The sequence below is a fragment of the Chelonia mydas genome, chromosome 4 (assembly GCF_015237465.2).
Source record: "Chelonia mydas isolate rCheMyd1 chromosome 4, rCheMyd1.pri.v2, whole genome shotgun sequence".
Taxonomy (NCBI): Eukaryota; Metazoa; Chordata; order Testudines; family Cheloniidae; genus Chelonia; species Chelonia mydas.
This window is the reverse complement of record NC_057852.1, coordinates 40,109,231-40,129,910: the sequence shown is the minus strand read 5'-3', so window position 1 is coordinate 40,129,910 and position 20,680 is coordinate 40,109,231. Positions and strand designations below refer to the sequence as shown.

At 40.0% G+C, this 20,680-nt stretch overlaps 1 protein-coding gene and 1 long non-coding RNA gene across 7 annotated transcripts in view; one reads left to right on the top strand and one right to left on the bottom strand.

Moving 5' to 3' along the window:
- Window positions 1–20,680, top strand: part of PDE5A (phosphodiesterase 5A) — a 91,560-nt gene that overhangs the window by 30,568 nt on the left and 40,312 nt on the right. For all 6 annotated transcript variants that reach the window (XM_037897129.2, XM_037897128.2, XM_027819198.3 and 3 more), the window contains 6 exons: window positions 3,277–3,348; window positions 5,172–5,261; window positions 6,368–6,505; window positions 7,914–7,981; window positions 12,472–12,580; window positions 15,911–15,995. In XM_037897129.2, the coding sequence (XP_037753057.1) occupies window positions 3,277–3,348; window positions 5,172–5,261; window positions 6,368–6,505; window positions 7,914–7,981; window positions 12,472–12,580; window positions 15,911–15,995 (562 nt within the window). The remainder of the gene's footprint in view (window positions 1–3,276; window positions 3,349–5,171; window positions 5,262–6,367; window positions 6,506–7,913; window positions 7,982–12,471; window positions 12,581–15,910; window positions 15,996–20,680) is intronic.
- Window positions 6,500–20,680, bottom strand: part of LOC114018736 — a 109,048-nt gene continuing 94,867 nt past the window's right edge. Inside the window, exon 5 of the long non-coding RNA XR_006290407.1 lies at window positions 6,500–9,557. This is a non-coding gene — a long non-coding RNA (uncharacterized LOC114018736). The remainder of the gene's footprint in view (window positions 9,558–20,680) is intronic.

Genomic DNA, 20,680 nt, shown 5'->3' with positions numbered 1-20,680 from the left:
TTGGTGGATAGGAAGGATTAGAGAACCCATATGCAGCTTGCTGCAGTGGCTGAGAAACAGCTTTATATGATCAGAGGATACATACAGAATGGGGAACAAGTAAAGAGAAGCAAATAAAACCAGAGGGGGAGCCATTACAAAATCTAGGTTGGGGGTAGGCATTGGGCCTTGGCCAGAAGATTAAAACTCAAAGCGAATTGCTAAATTTTAAGATGGGGATTGTATCTGAGTTTCCTTTGGGTACTAATCCATTAAGTGATTTATAGGTTGGTAAATGGAATTAAGTCAGAAATTTTTGAATGCACAGTTTTGAATTTTCCCTCCCTCAGCCTTTTGAATCCCCATCTTCTGTTCGAAAGTATGTGTGTATGTGGGAGGGGGAGAGGAGTTCCTGCCCAAGACCAAACAGAAATTTGAGCCTTGATATGTCAATTGCATGTGTAAAAGGTCTCCATGATTAAATTTTGTTATCCTAGAAGTGCAGCTACATTGGAAAATTAGGCCCTCAAACTCTTGGGCACGGTAAGAAATAATAGATCAGATCCTGGCCACTTCAATGTCTGCTTTGCTGCTAGTCTGTTGCTTCAAAGCAGCCAAAAACCCAATTTAGCCTCTCTCTGAGAATTCCCCTGGCACAGGCTTCAGGATGGGGGATAGAGGGTGTCATCCTTCCACCTTTGCCAGCCTCAGGCTCACAGGAGAGCTGTGCCAGATTATGGATCTAATCCAACAAGTATCCCATAGAGGCAGATGACTGCAAAACTAAACTACTGTTCCTTTTGTTTTACCCTTCCTTTGAGGTAGTTTGTTCAAGTGGGATATTCCTGCATTGACCCATACTGTGAGAAACACATCATGCAGTCTTCACTTGCTACCTGTATTAATAGATAAAAATTGCATTAACATTTAGAAATCAATTTGATTTTCTTCAGCTTTAGTGCTGCCTACAGAATGCTGTTAGTCAAAGAGTGTCTGAACATGCCCTGGGAGGTGCTCAGTGGGAGGTGAGAGCATTCAGCACCCCCCAGGAGGCACACTGTGGCTTGTCGAATTACTTAGCAAGTAAATTTCCACCATGTTTTGAGCAAACACATTGCTCTTCCAGGTTCATTCTGCACCTTTTATCTAAATAAGCACACTGCATCAAAAGGTCACTTTTTTGGCTGAATTTCTTCTCTCCAGTAGGTCCCAAAAATATGAGAAATTCAGATCTTAATTGATCTACTCTGGAGGATTATTTTCTGTATTCTAAGAAGTAAAGTTTTAATCTCACCATAGAGAGAGAGTTATGTCAGGAAACTTGAAATCAGAAGTTCCCCCAAAACGGTTTTGTATACAAAAAAGATTCAGTTAGGAATTTAAAGTAACTTGAAGTTAAACAAGCTTTTATAAGAGTTCATCCTAGCGGGAAATACAGCTGGTCTGTTGATTTCTGTAATCATTTCAGAGATTACAACAGAAAGTATTTTTCTGGTTAAATCAACAAGGAGTTCTTACTATCTGGGGAGTGACATGATATATGCAGATTATATGATATGTAGAGGGATCTTTGTTATGTGAGGCCAGTTGGATGTTCATTCTAATGCCTTTGAGAAGACAACCAATATCCTAATTTACAGATGTTTTGTTATGTCCAGAGCTCTAGTGAATAAGGGCATCAAACATAGACTCAGGCGACCTGGGTTCAGTTCCTAGATGAGTCACCGACTTTCTCTGTGACCTTAGGCCTGTCTCTTATCTATCCTCTGCCTCAGTTCCCCATCTGCAAAATGGGGTACTTCCCATGGCCGCTATGAGAATGTAATCCATTAATTGAGAGGTGCGCAGACACTATGGTGGTGAGCTACTTGGATAGAGTGCAATATTCACAGTGTTAACAGAGGAAATATACCTTTGTTATGGTGCCTGCTTAGTATGTTTTTAGGAAAAGCCTAACTTTTAAAAATTCCCTTAGTTTGAAGAATAAATGTGAATCTGGTAAGAATATTACGTGTATTATATTTATATTCCTTGTTTATCATTGACAAGAAAAAATCCACTTTAGCAAATTATTTGGGTACAGATTGGGAGAAAATGCACTCAGATTCTAAGAACAAAATCCTAGCCTCTACCAACAGCCCCAGGAAACAGGGGCTTCACCACACAAAAACAGCAGAGTTACTCCAAGGCCACTACTACAGGGTTGTGGTTGCAGAAGTGCCTGTAGCTGTTGCTACTCCCTGGGAATAGCTTGGTTGTGTGTAATCATGGATCTACACTCCTCCTCTTCCTCAGACCTATCCCTGGCTCATCTCAACAAACCCCTTGTGTGCTGACCTATAAGGGGTCCTCACCAAGCACAGAGTGCAGACCCCCTACACAGGCTATTTACCACCAGCATCTCAACTCCAAGTAGTAGATCTGCATTGATTCCATTGTATTCAAGGCCTTCCACGGCTGCAGAGGAGGAGGGGGAGGATTTGTCCCACAGGGACTAGGGCCATGCTTCAGCAAGGTACTACAATATGTGCCTATCTTTAAGCACCTCAGCAGTCACACTGAAGTCACTGGGGCTACTCACATATTTAAGGTATGCAGGTGCAAACGTATCTTGTTGAACTGGGCCTAGTCTAGTACAATTAAATCATCTACATCAACACAGTATTCAGTCAGCCTCAAAGGTAAGTTAAAAAGTAGTTTTGAGTACTGTTCCTGCCTCTGAATTCTATTGCAAATTTTTGTGGCAATCACATTTTTTTAAAAAAACATGTTTTTATTATTATTTATTATTATCATCATTTGTCCTGTGATAGCACAGACGAGCCCCAGTCATGGACTAGGACCCCATTGTGCTAGGTGCTGTACAAACACAGAATAAAAAGATGGTCCCACTCTCTTGTGTGAAAGACCCATACAAACAACCGGGGAAACTGAGTGACTGAGTATGGACAATGTCATCAAGTGCGCAAAGTAAAGAAACTGGCAAATATGGGGAAAATGTCTACACTCCTTTTTGTATTATAGCAATCTTAGGTGTCAGTAACAGTAGGAGGTAAAAATATTCTATCAGTAGTACAGTTTTTTTTAGTTGAGAACATCCAATACTAAAGAGCTAGTCAGTAATTTGTAAAAATAAATACATGAAAACCATAGACCCAACTCTCTAACTAGCCAAATGTTGAGTATAAAAAGTACCTGTAATCAGAGCTTGTCATCTTCTGTAAATATTGCTTTCCAGACAGTGCAGAGGCAGACTCCTCCTGGTTACCTAACTCTTCTTTATTTTCATTGCATTAGGTTGTTGGCGTGGCTCAAGCTATCAATAAGAAATCTGGAATTGGTGGGATATTCACAGAGCAAGATGAAAAGGTATAAGGGATGTGGAGAGAGAGAGAGAGAAAGAATGTGTGTGTGTATCAGTGGTTTTCTTTTATGACAGCTAGAAATTTTGAAGTTATCCAAACTGCACTAATCTTTGAATAAGTAAAAAATGGTTTGATGAAACTGAGGCATTGCAGAAATGTCAATGTGAATCAGTTTAATTTCTGAGTCAGTTTGGTTTCTCTCTTCTATTAGGATTCACGTTTCCATGCTTTACTGAATGTATTATAAAGGGGTGTAGGCTTAACAGCTAGTAGTTGAAGTCACCTTATCTCAAAGAAATGTCACAATGGGCACTCAGTAGCAGCTTAACATTAAAACTAAAGCTTGCCAAGCAACTTTTAAAATTACTACATAACAATTTCTGTGTACACTAGTTGTAGAAAGAAATAAAGCACTGGATAAATTACAGTCATGTCTGACATAATCAGTAGTGCAGAAAGCACATAGATTCTGAACTGTCACATTGCAGGCACTTTCAGAATGCTCTCAGATTTAACATGCAAACTGTGGTGCACCATGAAAGGCTTAAGTCAGGCCGAAGAAGTTGATTTAAGCCTTGGCAATAACAAAGTAAGAATTTACTCCTTCCCTGTACCAATAGAATGCATAATGAACATATGCAGGACATCAGAATTAATCCCTTTCATGAAGAGAAACAGCTCTTGGCTTTGCTACTTAAGCAAGATTCGATTTCCACTTTGAAAAATATTTAATTCCTTATATACTAGATGCTCATTTTGTGTGTTCAGTTTTTAATGGTAAGATTTTGGTTGGGTTGGATCCCCAAAGCTGCTTCTTATTCCAATACAGTTCTCCCAGGATAAAACATGAAGATCAATCATTGGTTTCTAAAAAAGATGGGAGATTCCTGAAGAAATGGCAATAAGAGATCAAGACTAACCAAAGAAAACATTTTATGTATGATCACCAAAAATAACCTTCAACATACCAATTACTACCACAAAGTGAAAACAAAAAAACTGCAGTGTGTATATCTTTGTTTAGATTTCAAGGGTGTTTTGTTTTGTTTTTTTCCAAATGCTTAAATTTAATTGGGAGTATTACTCCTGAGGGCATTCTGCACCAAAAAAAAAAAATTCTGTGCAAAAAAAAAAAATAAAATAAAAATTCTGTGTACTGTATTTTAAAATTCTGCAAAATTCTGCAAATTTTATTTGTCAAATAAATGTGGAGGCTCCAGCATGGCATTGGGGAGCACAGGCCACTGGCTGCACAAAGGTGGAAGATCACTGTGCTGCAGTGGGGGCCAGCAGCTCAGCCAGGAGAGGGCCTTCAGGGGCTGGTGGCTTGGCTCAGCTGGGGTTGGGGGGGCCGGTTGCTCAGCCCGGTGTGACTGGGGTGAGCGGGTTGGGATTCCTCTAGTTGCGGGGGACCCCTCAGGGCTTCTCCTGTTTGGGGGGGGGTTTGGGGCTTTGTTGTGCGAGGGAGGGGGGCCTTGGGCAGAAGGGGTGGAGTCGGTGGGCTAGCCTTCCCAAAGCAGGGGTTCACCCACTGCCCATGATTGGAGGGTTACTGCATAAGTTGCACAGATAATAAGGCACATACCAAAGACCATTGTTTCTTCTTTCTGTGTATTTACAGGTTGACCACAAAACTGTACTGCCAGAGTTCTGGCCATAGCCAGGATGATTTGATGGACTTTTATTAAAAGATATAAATAAACATTAATATTGAAGCTGTAAGCTTGGAAAGAGAAAATAAAAACCTGGTTCTTCAGACACATCCAGTGGGCATTTTGGATGTGAAAATACAACCTTGTTAGAAACATTTAATTATCTGTTTTTCAGGATTTTGCTGCTTATCTGGCATTTTGTGGAATTGTTCTTTACAATGCTCAGCTATATGAGACATCACTGCTTGAAAACAGGCGTAATCAGGTATGTCCAACAGGTTTATTCCAACCTGGGATGTGGCATTTGTGATGGGCAGGTAGTAATTAGTGCTTGTTATCTACAGCTTCTGACTTTCACCATATGGTAGATGTTCCTTGCAAACGTTAATTATTTATATGTCTCTTTGTGGGGCTTCCTGTGCCTCTATTAAAACCCTAGTACCAGCTGGGATACTGGGCTGGCAGCAAAATATTGAGTACATTTCAGATTTTTTTAAATTAATGCTTAAAATTTAATTGGGAGCATTCTGCTTTAATACTTCATCTAGAGAGTTATTCCTGGACTCTGTGCACCTTGTGGAGTGCTGTGCATAAATACCTATAAATTCCTTCCCCATCAGTAACCTGGGCTCTTCATAAAGTCAGAATGTGTCTTGCTGCATGCATTGCAGAGTGTGAGGCTTGTATAGCTCAAGCATTTCTGCCAAAGTTATCTTCATTCAGCCTGTTAGACTCCCTTATACTCACAAACAACCACTTACTGTATCCGCAGTAACAGTGGGAAGCAGAGCTGATCTCTTTCTGTGTGTTTCTAATTATGCATCTTTTAGCCATCCTCTTTGTTAAAGAGTTATTTATACCACTGCTTTTTATTGAGGAAAGAATCTGGATCCACCACACACAATATGAAAAAAGGCGTGTAGAAACAAATGGGCAGAAACTGTTCCAAAGCTTTCCAGTAGGGTAAAATTTCAAACTTGTTCCTTGAGTTTACAGATCAATAAACGTGTCGGGCTAGATTCTCACACCTGGTTCCATACCCTTTGTGCCACGTGAGTGGGGAGCAGGTGATATAATCTGGCCATATCTGGCTGGTTGAGAATTCTCCCAGCAGCATCTCCTAAGTCTATCAGGCTATAGTTGGATACTGTATCTAGCTAGCTACACTCTTTGCCTCTCTCATAAAAGGTGTTCACAATGGATGCCATTAATGACATCCCACATAGCCTGTTGCTCTGCAAAAACTTAACTTTGGTCACCTGAATACATTTTAATTTATCAGACTGGGAAAAAATCCAAGAGGGTAATAAATATAATTATCATTTAACTCATAGTTATTAGAATTTTCACAAAGGGTTTCTTTTTGTCTAGGTGCTTCTTGATCTTGCTAGCTTGATTTTTGAAGAGCAACAATCTTTGGAAGTAATTTTGAAGAAGATAGCTGCAACTATAATTTCCTTCATGCAGGTGCAGAGGTGCACCATTTTCATAGTAGATGAAGATTGCACTGTGAGTATCAAGTGTGACTTAGTTTAAAGGGAGTAGTGCTCTCGTTCTTTAGAGGCCCCTTGGGTCAGCTTCTCTATTTCCTTCCTCCATTTTGATTTGGTCACATTTTGCACCCACTTTGCACAATTTAAATTACTATGTAAGTGCAAGGAACTGGAGAATCAGGCCTCCACTGTAAAGAAGAGGGAAGACAGAAAGACAATGGTTGCAGTGTACTCTTTTGCTCACAGTAGCAGATTCCTTCTGTCCACACTTCTTTTACTAGCCTTCCATCTCTGATCCACTCCAACATTTTCTTCTCCCATTCTCATGCCTCCTCACCTCTGTTTGTACGACATCCTTTCAGTTTGGATGTCAGTTCTTCGAGGCATGACCTCTCTCTGGGTCAGATTGTGTGGTTTGGTGCAGCCATTTTGCACTGCCGGGTGGTGTAATCTGTCCCTAAGGTCATCTGAACCATCCCAGAGAGGATCACCTCCAAGGGTAGTATACTTCTCCCATGATAGAGAGCTGACATGGGCTGTTACATCACTCACTCGCTCTGTGGCTGGTGTAGCAGGGAAAAGGGGAGTGGCCGGAGGAAGAATGACGTGGCCAAGACCACCTGCTCTAAATGAGACCTTGGCTTCACTTTGGGCCCTTTGGGGCCATTGCAGCCCAACATAAATTAGAGCATCCCTTGAATAAAGCTCAGGAGAAACTGCCCTGCAGAGCAGTACTAGCATCACAGGAAAGCAAAAGATAGATTTATGTGACCTATGCTCCCATTTGCATATGCACTCACACACACTCTCTCTGATCTGTGCTCTGTGCAATTTAGCCAAAACCCAAGGTCTGGCCCAGTTCCTCTCTGTGCCTCAATTTCTCATCTATACAATGGCGATAATGATAATTCCCTGCCTCACAGGGGTATGTGAGGATAAATTCATTGGTGTTTGCAAAATGCTCAGATACTACAGTGATAAGAAGCCATAAGGAGATCTAGCAATACATTTAAGGCTTATTATTGCTCCTGGGACTCTCTACATCTAAGCAAAGTGACATGACTGAGGTTGATTGCAAATACACTCTTAGTCTGGAATTGTAAATGTTAAAATAGACTCTTTGCTAACAGTTAGCTCCAGAGCTATTTGTGAACATGCCTGCCCTCACTTGGGGTGAATGCTCCCTGGAGATGCAAGGGATTTCAGTGACACAGGGAGGTTATATTTCCCTGTTCTGGCCAGAATTGCCATGGGGTGGTTGGGGGGAGGGAGTGTAAAATACAAGGATTTCTTTCTTTCCCCCTTAAAGCAGACTCTGTGTAAATAATTGCAGCTGACTTTCTCCTTATTACTATTGTTACTGTTAATCAGGATTACGAATATTACTAGTTTCCATCCAATAAGAATCCTTTTTGTATTTATAGGATTCATTTTCTAGTGTGTTTCACATGGAGTTTGAGGAATTAGACGATTCAGCTGATGTCCTGAAGAGGTAAAATAACTTGATCTGAATTGCTGTTCATTACAGGCAAATGGAAATGACTGAAGAGTCTTTGCTTTTACTAACTTTTCATGACAAATAACTTCAATAAATAGAATTAGGCAATGCATTATTATCTACTGCAGGCTTTTACCCTGAGATATGCATGCGGTGTTCCCATTGGTCTCAGCAGAGCTGGTCACACAGTTGTGTCTGAGGGCAGCTTTTTTTAATTTTCTTCATTTCATGCAGTGTTTTCAAAGTTAAATACTCCTGGATAAGGTGTGCTCTATACCTTTTTCCTACACTGTGCTGTTAACTATCTCCCCAAAAGCCTGTTAGCCTTCATTTTAAATGTAATTGTTTTAGATTTTGATAACAGTTTTAACATCACAAGTATTTTCTTCGAAAGAAAGAGAAATTAAAGTAACACAGAAAATTGTATCACCCAGCACAACCAACTTTCAATGGCCCCTAGAGTATGGCCCCCATAACCCCCTAAACGTGGCTCTAAGCACAGAATGGGAAGTATGGCACATTAATGCAGCCTTTTTCTGTGGATTTAGAAGGGATGGGAACCTAGAGGAGTATACAGGGCTTTCCCATGCCACCTTTTACTTGTCCTGTCCTGCTCTGCAGAGACCAGCAGAAGGGTCATTGGTAGTAAGCAGCAGTATGTGAGCCAGAGAACACCGTACCATCCTATCCTGCATGCATATAATGTCATTCTCCAGTTATAGAGCCTTTACAGAAATATTTCTACCCTGCCACTTAGTGGAATGCCTTGCTAGCTTACATTTCAAGCAGGGCAGGTATCGGAACCTTAGGAAAAACCTAAAATTTTGGGGCGTGGTTTTAAATGCTGAAAATAATCTAGAAAATAAAGTTAGAATGTTGCAGGTAAAACTTCACGTAAACAAAATATTTTCATATAGACTTTCATTATTGGTGGGGAAAGTCCAATATTAAATCAGTTTAATTCCACCGCATCGTTTTTGTTAGTCTCTAAGGTGCGACAAGGACTCCTCGTTGTTTTTGCTGATACAGACTAACACGGCCACCACTCTGAAACTTAATAATTTAGTATCCTAGGAGTTCGGTTAGGCCTTAATTCTGATTACATGGCTTTGTATAACAGCGGCACCTACTGGTTAAACATGTATTGTTACTATTATTTTATTATTATTATTTATTAAAAAATTGCAATAGTACCCAGCGACCTCAATCAAGATTACACCCCACTGTGCTATCATCATCATCATGTTCCTATTACGCCTCTGGCGTTTAGGGCAGTGACAAAGCTCCTCCACTCCTGTCTGTTTCTGGCAAGTCTTTCAATGGTTCCCCATCTGTGCTCCAGGTTTTTCAGCTTGGCTTCCACAGCTCTTCGCCATGTTGTTTTTGCTTACCTTCAGGTGTCCATCTTATTGCTACTCTGGTGATGGAATCAGTTTCCATCCGAAGCACATGACCAATCCATCTCCAACGCCTCCTGGCAATGATGGTGCTCAGATCCTCTTGGCTGCACTGTGTCAACAGATCTTGGTTTGAGATTGTTCTGGGCCAGAAGATACGGAGGTGCTAGGCACTGTACAGATACACAAGATAATATGATCCCTTTCACAACAAGCTTATAAATATGGCCCTGATCCTGCAAAGACTTAAGTGTGTGTGTAACTTTAGGCATATGAATAGTCCCTTGAAGCCAACTACTCATGTGCCTAAAGTTACATACATACTTACATCTTTGTAGGGTCACAGTCTAAGAAAGAGCTTGCAGCCTACAAATAGCTGTACCTAAAGACTATCCTGTAGGTCTGTGCAGATGTACAAAACACAGGAATCCAGTTCAGGTAGGCACAAACTTCTAGTCTGGAATTTACCCGTGAGAACCATTCACTAGAAGTGCAAACAGCTTTGCTCAGTTGTAGTAATCATAGTATAAGCCATCTGTATTTAATTAGTGCAGTACTTTTAATCAAAGGATATCAAAGTACTTTACAAAGGTGAGTAAGTATTATTCCCATTTTATAGGTAGGGAAACTGAGGCACAAGGTGGTGATTGGCAGAATCAGGGCTAGAATCCAGCATCCTGACTTCCAAGCCCCTTTTGCAATAACTCCAGGACACCATTCACTTAATTATTCAATCTGGATAAAAAGAAAAGTCAGAGGCAATAACTGGATTAATGTGCCCACATTAAATAGATTCTGAATTTAACCTCAGTCAGAGAATCTGTACGTAAAATGCTGGAATATCATCCATTCTCTAACTTTTTCTATTTATTACAAAAATGTTATTTTATGAAGCACTGAGGGCTAACTTTTCAAAAGCATGAAATTAAGTTGTACACAGGGCACACTATTGGATATGCAATGTACAGCATCCAGTTTGAGCATTTTGTGCTCAACTGACCTCTTTTTGCTGTTGACTGTTTCACATATGCAATTCTCGCACATATATTTGAAAATTCAGCCCAAAGATTCTGGCTCAAGATGGCAAAAGGTTTTGGTCTATTTTGGGACTTGGGCTACATGCCAGCACCAGAGAGTAAAGAAGGAATACTTGCTTACTCCCTCTCTAGAGCAGGTGGGTGGCAAATGGGCAGGCCTTGGCTTCTTCCATTCATACTTCTCTCCTGCTTGCTGGCGCATGCTTCTGAGAGTAGTTTATTGCTTGTAGAGGCCAGCAGTGAAGTCTTCTCTCAGGCTGAGAGCAAGGGAAGCAGGGAGGGAATTTTGGTCCACTGAGTCATAATTCCTTCCCTGAAATATTCCTGGGGCAGCACAGCTATGTGCCGCCCTTTATGATGGGCTGTCTTATGATCCATCCAGACCACTGAAGGCTGATGCTCTAAAGTCACAGTTTCAGGGGTCATAAAAGGCACAGTGACATGCATTAGGTAGAATAAATTATTATAAAAGGTACTCTCTGATACTCATCACATAATCCGTGAGCTGAGTTGAGCCCAAAATCAGGCCAGTCTTCCGAAGTGCAGGGTTTGTCCCTAAATAACAGAATTTGTTACATAGAAAAGAATGCTTTCCTGTCTCCAGTGTTGTGCATGGATACTTTGGACATGTGCATTTACATCTGAAAAATAATAGAATCCTACTCCCAAGTCAAAGAGAAAATGGAGAAGCCTGATGGGAACAGGTATATCGATAGAAGATGGGCAGTCGGGGAAGGGCTAGGACAAGAATCAAAGTGTCTTATTTAAATACATAAGCATTAAGCAATTAAAAAAGAGATGATTGATTTTGTAAAGTTATTTTAGGCCCTGATTTGGGAGAAACAGATGTTCTATGTCAATAATGCAATCCCCATGCAATTAATTGTTCATTCATTCTAAGAACACATTTTACATGAACTTGAAAGCAGAAAATTCATAAATGTTGCCATCTGCTCTCAGTTGAGAAATATGTGAATTTCATCTATTATTGATTTTCAAATGTATCAGATTTCTAGATACATATTATTTTTGAAGTGCTCTATTTCTGTGAACATACATTCAGCTGGTTGAGGTAACATCTTTTATTGGACCAATGTCACGCATCTTGTCTCTAATATCTTGGGACTGATATGGCTACAACTAAATGGCATATATTCATCTGTCATTCATTTTTATCCTTCATTCTTGTAGACTACATTGATTTATTCCTAAATTTAGTATTTTTAATACATCTCTAACTATCCTAACATTTAAGAGTATAATTTCCTCTGGATGCTTACACAAGACATAACTACGTTTTACAGCTTATCTACATCAGAAAGTTGCACTGGTTTATCTTAAATAAGTTTTTAAACCAATTTAGTTAAATTGGTGCAGATCCCTGTATGGATGCTTATATTTCAGTTGAAATCAGGCTTATTTCAGTTGAGCTTTAATCAGTTAGCGACAAGTTTAAACTAAACTGAAATAAGCCAAACTTAAACCAAAATGTCTGCACAGGGGTTTGCACTAAAACAGTTAATTTTTAAACTTGAATTATACTTGTGCAGCTTTCTCATGTAGACAAGTCCTTATCAGAACCACAAATATGTAGAGAGAAGTTGTATGAATTTTAATAGAAGTCACTTGCGTGCCTGGAGTGCTAAATACACCTACACATCTCCCGCATTTCAGTTGTAATTGAGTAAACAAAATAAACACATGCATCAGAGATAAGACTTATAATGTTACTCTCAGAATATTGTTATTTGTTTGGTCTTTTGTAGTGATGTGCACAGTATGGAATGGCTGGACATCATCATCTCTGTTAGCTCAATTTAAATGAGACGTGGATATGCAAAATTGGGCTGTCTGAGTCACCTAACTGTAGCACAGCCTACGATTATGTGTTGGGTTGGAGATGATGGTGGATCTGGGCTTGGGAATTGATCACACCTTTCTCTTTGATTTACACATGATATATTTTACATTTGCTTAGAATTATTGCATGTCCCAGTGTCCTATAAAGAATACCATGAATAATATCTGTCTGTCCTTGCTGTTCCATCAGGGACTATGATGCAAACAAAATAAATTATATGTATGCTCAGTATGTCAAGAATACCATGGAGCCTCTTAATATACCAGATGTCTGCAAAGACAGAAGATTTCCATGGACAGTAAGTAAAGTGAAATTGGGTTCAGAATCCAGTAATAAAAGACACAGATGATTTTTTGTGTACCTTTCATATATGACCAAGTCTTGTGTGTGCTACACTTATTACTACTATCATTGCTGTTTTTATTAACTGCTGATGCTCAGAACTGTTTAAACTTAGGGGAAGATACGGTGCCTGGCCCAAGAAGTTTACAGACAATACGGTTCTGACACACAGCGGGACAGGGGGGCCAGAAGATGGATTCATCACAAAGAAAATCAGTATAAAAATAAATCTAACTTTACTTATTTACTAGAGAATACATTTCTTAGGCCAAGAGAAAGTATGTTCTAAGGGAGGTTTGAATGAAGACAGGATGGAGGCTTTCCACATCAATCCTGAGGACTGGCCACCACAGTTTGCTGTAAGATTTGGGAGTAGACTCAGAAGTTCTTTCTCTCACTTTTGGTGTGGGAGAGGTTAGCCATGATACAGATGTGAACTGTTTGCTGTTCTGAGGGAGGTGCAACTGCACTTCTCTTCAACACCTCATGCTTCCCAGTCCACAGAGCAGCACCAGGAAGAGCCAGCTTGTGGCAGGGTGTCCCAGGGTGACCACTTGGATAGAAACTTGAGATTTAGGAAGGAAGGGACAATTGGTAACAAACAGACCAGTGTAGTGAATGCCCAAGCAACAGCTCTAGTGCCTTGGTGTCCCTATCAGCAAAAAGCAAACCTGTGCCTCTTACTCCCAGAACAGTGCCTGGAAAGTCACCTGGTCGTCTTGTTACACTTTTGCAAAAGCAGGTTGGTTTATTATAAGCTAATACATTTGTAGGAAGCCTCTTAGACAGTGGATGAGGGAGAGAGTTGGTGTGGGGAGGGAGTGTATTACTGTCAATAGATGGGCTTCCACTATACTCTCTCCCTTCTGGTGTTAAGCAGCAGGCAAGGCAGAAGGTACAATGTCCAACAAGATTGTTCCAATAACTGGATAATAGGGGCTGCTGGAGAGTTATGCAGTGCTTCCACTTTCAGCTGTGCATGGTTTAGTCACACTGGGAGCTGAGTGCTCTGCACTTTGCAGGATAGAGCCCACGACTAGCCCCATTTAATAGCTCATCGTGGGGGTGGGAGGTACAAAATGGATGTCCTGGATTAGGTAGACAAAGAAATAGGTTACTATTTGGCAGAAAATTTAAAAGAAACATTTTAGGACCAGTTTCAAACAGGTGTTTGTTTAGGACAAGCCCTTTGATTTGGCAGCAGAATTTGAATTTTCTGCTCATGCAGAAATGCATTGTTCCCTGGACTCTAAATGATTTATTATGCCTAAGAAAAATGTTGACATGCATTTACTTCTAGATACATGTGCATACATGGACAAAGAAGAAACAATGGTACTGCTGGAGAGGAATTCTGGATAATCTATTTTTTCAGCACAATGACATTGAGTCCACATCTTATACTCCTTTCCTATCTATTCTCCCTCCCTCCATTTCTCCAAACAATTGATCATTGGTCTATTTTCTATAAGCTGTGTGCATTGTGGGGTGCTTCAAAGTTCACTCAAGTCAATGGAGAGACTCCATGGGCCTTGGATTAGGCCACATATGAACATTACCTTGGGGCCATTGGTTCCCCTCTTCCTCCAAGCACTTAACTAGCTTTCATGAAAGCCCTCCTTCAGTTTCTCTCAACTGTAATTGCTGGAGAGTTAGGAGCAAAGGAACATTTGGGACAAATAATGGTTGCAGCTTGGAAAAAAGATTAATGGTTTAAACACTAAATAATAGGGGAATCAGTGGAAGAGACAGGAGAAGAGGAAACAGAAGAGTGGCAAGAACAGAAGGAAATATTAGGGAGGGACAAAAGAGGACAAAGTGGGAAGGAAAAATGGAGTGACCGTGGACAGAAGGAAAGGACATGCATGAAGAGGGAAGAATAAGAGTAGAAAACAGATCTACATGGAGTGGATAGGATAATTTTCACCACTGACTCAAGTTAATGGAAAAACTTGTCATCTAACCAAGTAGAAACCTTGTGCATGGCTAACACTTTAGAAGGGCAGCATGCAAGGTCGCACTTCGGTCCACATGGGCATAGAAAATAACTGATGTCTGTGTGTCATTTTGAGGAAAGCAAGCAAATCTTTGGTTGATTGCTGATGTTCAAAGATGGAGAATTGGTGTATGGGGATGAGAGATGAATCATGAAATCAAGGCTCCCTACCAGTTTCTTTTCTCTCCATCCCAGTTTGGGCTTTAGGACTCTCGATAACCCCCAAAGCATTATTAGCTCACTTTTCATCAGCACCCTGCAACTGTTGCAAATTGTTGCATTTATAATGATTGAGCTTAGCATTGAGTATTCAGACAGACATCCTCATATCTATGTAACTAACTACTGAGCAAGTGTATAAAGTGCAGCAGCAAATCTTTGAAGCTATGTGTCTGTGCACCTGAGAGGACAGTGGAGACAATAGTTGTTACCAGCATAAATTAACACATTGCAGACAAGAGCAACACAGTATAGGCCACTGTATTCCAAACTCTGGTCTGTGAAGAGCTGGCTGGCTTCAGGGGGCTGGTGTTCCTCCTTTTTTCCAGTTAATTTCACATGTATCAAGGCTCTTAATTGCATAGAAGTGCCTGGAGTCATATAAAGCATTACACATTATATCATCCCTTTGAAAGTTTTCTACAAAGCATATGCTCTCCTATACTGTAGGCAAAATGTTCCTTTATTTGTGCAATGATCATGCCTGTAAGGCTAAAGAAAAACTAACCCAGGCAGCCAAGAATCAAAGAAACTTCTGAGCTGAAATATTAGCATGCTAATATTTTTTCCTTCCCTTTTATGGAATCAGACATTGGGCCATGCTTTGTTCTTAGTTATCCCCATGAGATTCCAGTACTAGGTGTAACAGAGCAGAATTAGGTCTGTTTTCTTTCATTACTTAAGAATCCTCACAACTGGGGAAATGGAGAAGGTATCTTAGAGCCCCACTAATTTCTCCTCAGCTACCCTAAGTTGAAAATCTGTCCCGAGTGTACAATACAGTCATTTTCATTCTAATGAAAGGAACTATCATAAAATGAAAAAGTGGACCCAAGTGACTGAAAATTCATCTTGAAACTTTGTTATTACTCATTTATTTATTTATTATTCCCTAGTACCCATTATGCTAGATGATGCACAAACACAAATGAAGACATGGTCCCTGCCCCCAAAGAGTTTATAGTGTAAGAATTACAGTTTTATAATCTGCCTTCCTTGCATGGCCTGCCAATCAGGGCTCATGAACAGATCTCTCTGTAAGTTTTTAACTATTCTTTATTTGCTTAACAGAATGAAAATGCAGAAAATGTAAACCAGCACATAAAAAGTTTGCTTTGTACACCAATAAAAAATGGGAAGAAGAATAAAGTGATAGGTATTACCATTTTGATTTGTTTACATTTCTGCTAGCACACTGCATGCCCAGTCGTTAAACAAAATATCATAACATGCATCTAACTGTTGTCTTTATGTGAGATAAAATGTATTGATATTATACTGCTGGATACTTCTGTATAATTTTGGATACTTGCGTATAATTGCTTTACAGAAGTATTTCTGTACTCCAGAGTAAAATCTCAGCAACATGAAATCTAAAATCACAGGAGAAAATCCTTAAGCACAATGAAATAGTTGTCATGCTTTTAATTCAGGGCACCATCATACTCCTTTCTGTCATTTTTTTACTTACTACAGATGAAAAAATACCAATAACACCTTTTTTTCTACTTTTTCTGTTTATTTCCTTTGTGCACCTGCACTCTGCTGGTAATTATTTTCATGGTATCCCCTGTAGACAGTCAGAGTTCCTTGTTCTTTGTATGGGTCTTTTGCATCGCATTAGGTAAGAAAAAAGCTTTTCTTTAAAAAATAAGAAAATATAAAAGCTTGAGACACCGGGCATATAGACTAAGGGGGAGAAAAAGCACCTGAAACTACTTCCACCTCTTCTTTTATATTTTATTGTTTAGATTTCATGTTGATAGTGACTTTTTAACATTTACATATGCTCAATTAATGTAACAAATTATAATGTAAAAATACTACTCTAATCAATATTGTATTGAGGAATAGGAAGGACAGTCTATGGGATGATCTCTCTAATCATCTAGCTCGTTTGTGCCACTCAGCTGGTGCAAAGAGGCCAGAACTGATCACAACTATTCAGCAGAAAATCCCCCTGTTGGAGGGCAATGCCCAGGAGATGTAAGTGTGCTAGTGCTGAAATCTTCACCTGTCAAACAACTCTTCTGGCATGGGAGCATTTTGGGGACAAGGAGCAAGCATAGTGGAGCTGCACCTATTAACCATCCAGCAACAGTGGTGCAAGTTGGAGTGCGCTCTAACACTCATCAGGGGTCTGAGTGGCCTGATTACAGATCCGGAAATGGTTCTGAGGAAGCCCCACACCCAGAGCAGGAAGCAGAAGTCAACCACAAGAGTGAAACCCTAAGGCTCACACATGAATTTCTACTAAGTCCTTACACACAAGAATTTCCATTGTCTCAATGGGAGTTTGGACTGATTGATTGGAATTCACTTGGGTAAAGGCTGAGCCAAAACTAGGGAAGGGCCTCAGGAGCTCCTCCATAGGTATTTCACATAGCCCTAGTCTAGACTAGGAGTAAAAATGTATTTTAAAAACAACTAACATTTTAAAACTTTAATGTGGACATAGAAAGATTTATTATAACAGGTCAAGGTAGACTCTAGTGGGTAGCCTGGGGTTCATCTCGACTAACATACCTGTTAAAGTACAGCTGGCCATGCATATTGGGATTTAGGTAACTTGGAAGGCTTTGTGTAGATTCTTGAATAAAGCATACATGATCATGGAAAAATAACGGATGGGATTCTGGGTGGCACCTGTAAGAGGGGCAGCACCGAACTTGCAGCCCAAGGGATGTGGGAAGCTATGGTGGTTTTAATCCACAGTGTGGGTCTTGATATAATGTAGACTGCCTTGGGGGCCTATATAAGTTATGACAGCCTCCCTATGGGCTGAAGCCCTACATGTGGTGACCCTGCCCCTGATGTGTCCCTCCTGTCCCCAGCCCCGCCCCCATCACACTCTCTACTACAAGGCTTACAAAGGAGTTCTCTGAGAACTGTCTTACAGCTGTTTTCCTCAGTTCCTGCATTAGGAGAATCCTCCCCATGCCAGATCTGGGTGTTTGGAGTCCCTTTACACCACTCCAGACCCTTTAGCCAGAGTACAGGGCTCAGAGCTTGGGTGAGGACTCACCCTAGGTATTCGTAGTCATTAAAGTCTCCGTACCATAGGCCTTTAAATATGTTTACAGTGTGAAAATTTTCTAAAAAGAAAAGTGAATCAAACGAGAAAAAGCTACAAAGTGCATCTAATGAATGATCGAGTGACTAGGTTGTGCCAAAAGTCACGCTGCACACTCAGTACAACTTCATGAAGATCCTGCCAAGCAGCTAGATGTTACCCATATGTCAGACTAATTCAGCATCTATATCCTTTAGCTAGTGGAACAGGCCCAAGGTAATAAATGACACTTTGTCACATTTTTCATGTACTGCTGATGTAATCTTTTAGTATAGTCTGTAACAAGTTTTATTACAAGGTCTTGTTTGTTGTTTGAACAAAGCTGTAAATAGAAAATCTACTTCTATTCCCCTATTACACTTGTGTAAATCTAGAGTAAACTCCATTGAAATCACTGGATTTTACTTACTGATGTAACTTACTGTAAGTAAGTAGTGAATCAGCCTCAAAGTACAGAAAAATGTCTGCAAGTGGGTGAATATAACAAATGTATGCTCTTGTGTAAAGTTACACCAGGTTTTATATTTCATACAGTTATGAGATATTTCTTTAAGAAATCAGTGGTTTCAATCATTGTAAAGTGAGATGGTTGCTACCGTGTTTTGCTTGGTGAGTACAATTGTATAATCCTTTCATGGGATCCTCATAGCTCCAGATTTTGTCTCACTTCTTTCTGCTGTTTCTCCCATTTAGTGTAAGCATCTCCATTATTGCTGTAGGTCAACCATCCATTCTTCAAGTGAGCAGTTAGTTTTCTTTTTAAAAAAGTTGAAATAGGAACAAAAATATGCGGGGTTTTTATTTATAATTTTTGTTGCATTTCATGATGGTGGTCAGAATGTTTCTTTGTGTTAGTAAAGGAGCAAGCACCAGGAAAAGTTGATTTGGGAGTTAAAATGAAAATATTTAAAACATGAGCGTTTGTCTCCTGCCACTTTCTTATTTCCTGATGAGTTTTTACACTAAGATTAACGAGGGCAGCTCATGTTTTCACAGTTTTTTCCCTGTAGCCTGCATATTACTTATACGGCTCTCAGAGCACTGACACATAATGTCTGCCCCTCCTTGCTCTTTCTAGGCTTCTACGGCTTCTGTGACAGCACAGTGGCAATGCTGTCATTGGTCCTGTAGGGTAACATTTTCAAAAGTATCTAAGTCCCATTTCAGAAGAGACTAAGGACCTTAAAGCCTGTTGACTCTCAAACAGGATTTCAGTTCCTAGATGTAAGCCATTTTTTTGAAAGTGGAACTTCAGTTCATACAGTGCATCTGCACTTCGAGCTGGAGGTGTAATTTCCAGCTCAGGTAGACATACACATGTTCACTCTGATTGAACTAGGGATCTAAAAATAACAGTGTAGTTGTAGCAGGATGGGCTAGCCACTCGAGTAAGTATATAGGGAACATACTGTAGACAGCTAGCTTGTCCCACCACCCACATCACCACAGCTACACTTCTGTTTTTGGCATGCTAATTTGACCAAAGTGAGTGCACATACGCTACCCCAGCTGGAAATTCTACCTCCAGCTCAAAGTGTGAATGTACCCTAAAGTCACTTTGGAGCCTTTGAAAATGTTATCCCTGGTCTGTAGATTTGCAGGATTAGAAACCATGTATATGTGCCTTTTCCAGAATCAAGAAGTTACCAAAGACTATATAATGGGGACAGTTCCTGAGGGAACTATCTTGTGTTCGTTTCTGACAGCAGTTGCCATCCAGCTTCCCTATCTCTCAACCACCCACACCATCGAATTTTGCAGAATCCTAAGTGTATGTTGTTTTGTAGAAAGGGGTTTCCAATGACTATATATGGGAAATGGGGGAATACTTCATAGTCAGTGCTCCTATCTCCATATGTATTTTTGGGCCTCATTTCATGGAGACAGATTGTTCTTAGTCGCCAGCTCCATGTAGCTGATGGAAACAGAAGGTCCTCAGAGAGGAATTATCTTTAACTTGTCTAGTTCTCAGGATTTACATTTATACCAGCTGCTTTTATGCAACTGTAGTGCACTGTATGATCTCTTGTTTTGAATACTCTACAATCCACAGAAAGCTGAGTTGAAGATTGAAATGATTTGGGCACAATTAGGAATTTTTCACTGTGCTTGTTGCTCTAGGACAGACTTTTAACTCCTCATACAGGTTTTTCTATTGTTTGCTGTTCAAATTCATGATTAAAAGTCTCAGGCAGGCTGCATTATGTAGGTATATTTTTATTTTTAAGCTAAATGTCTCTGACAAGAACAGTAAATTTTTTTGGGAGAGCAGCTTTCTCCATCTTCAACAAAGCAAGAAAACCTTTCTGTTTGGTCTCCTTTTGGGCCTGTATACCCTTTAAATATATGTTGAGAGCATTATAGAAACCTTCTGTGGTTTTTGTAAGTATGCCCCCAAAAAGAATTTGGGCTCCTTTAATTCTGATATGCATGGACCCACTGATGCCTCGTGGGAAAACTTTTGAAAAACATTCTATTTAGAGAATGCTTTGGCTTATATGTCATGCAGTATATTTACTGTAATTATCTCCCCCTGTTTTTATTAATAGAGGCATTTACATGAAAACAAAGTCTATGTTTTTCAGAGTTCATCTGATCTTCTGATTTAGTCACTGCTGGAAGTCATAATCCCCTATTCATTACATCACAGTTGCTATGGAAATGATTATAATGTCATAAACAGCACTAAACAGAGAGTTGAAAGTGAGATCCATGAGATTGTCCCACACCCTCAAAAGAGTCTAGTGATAGATCAGTTCCTCTTCCAC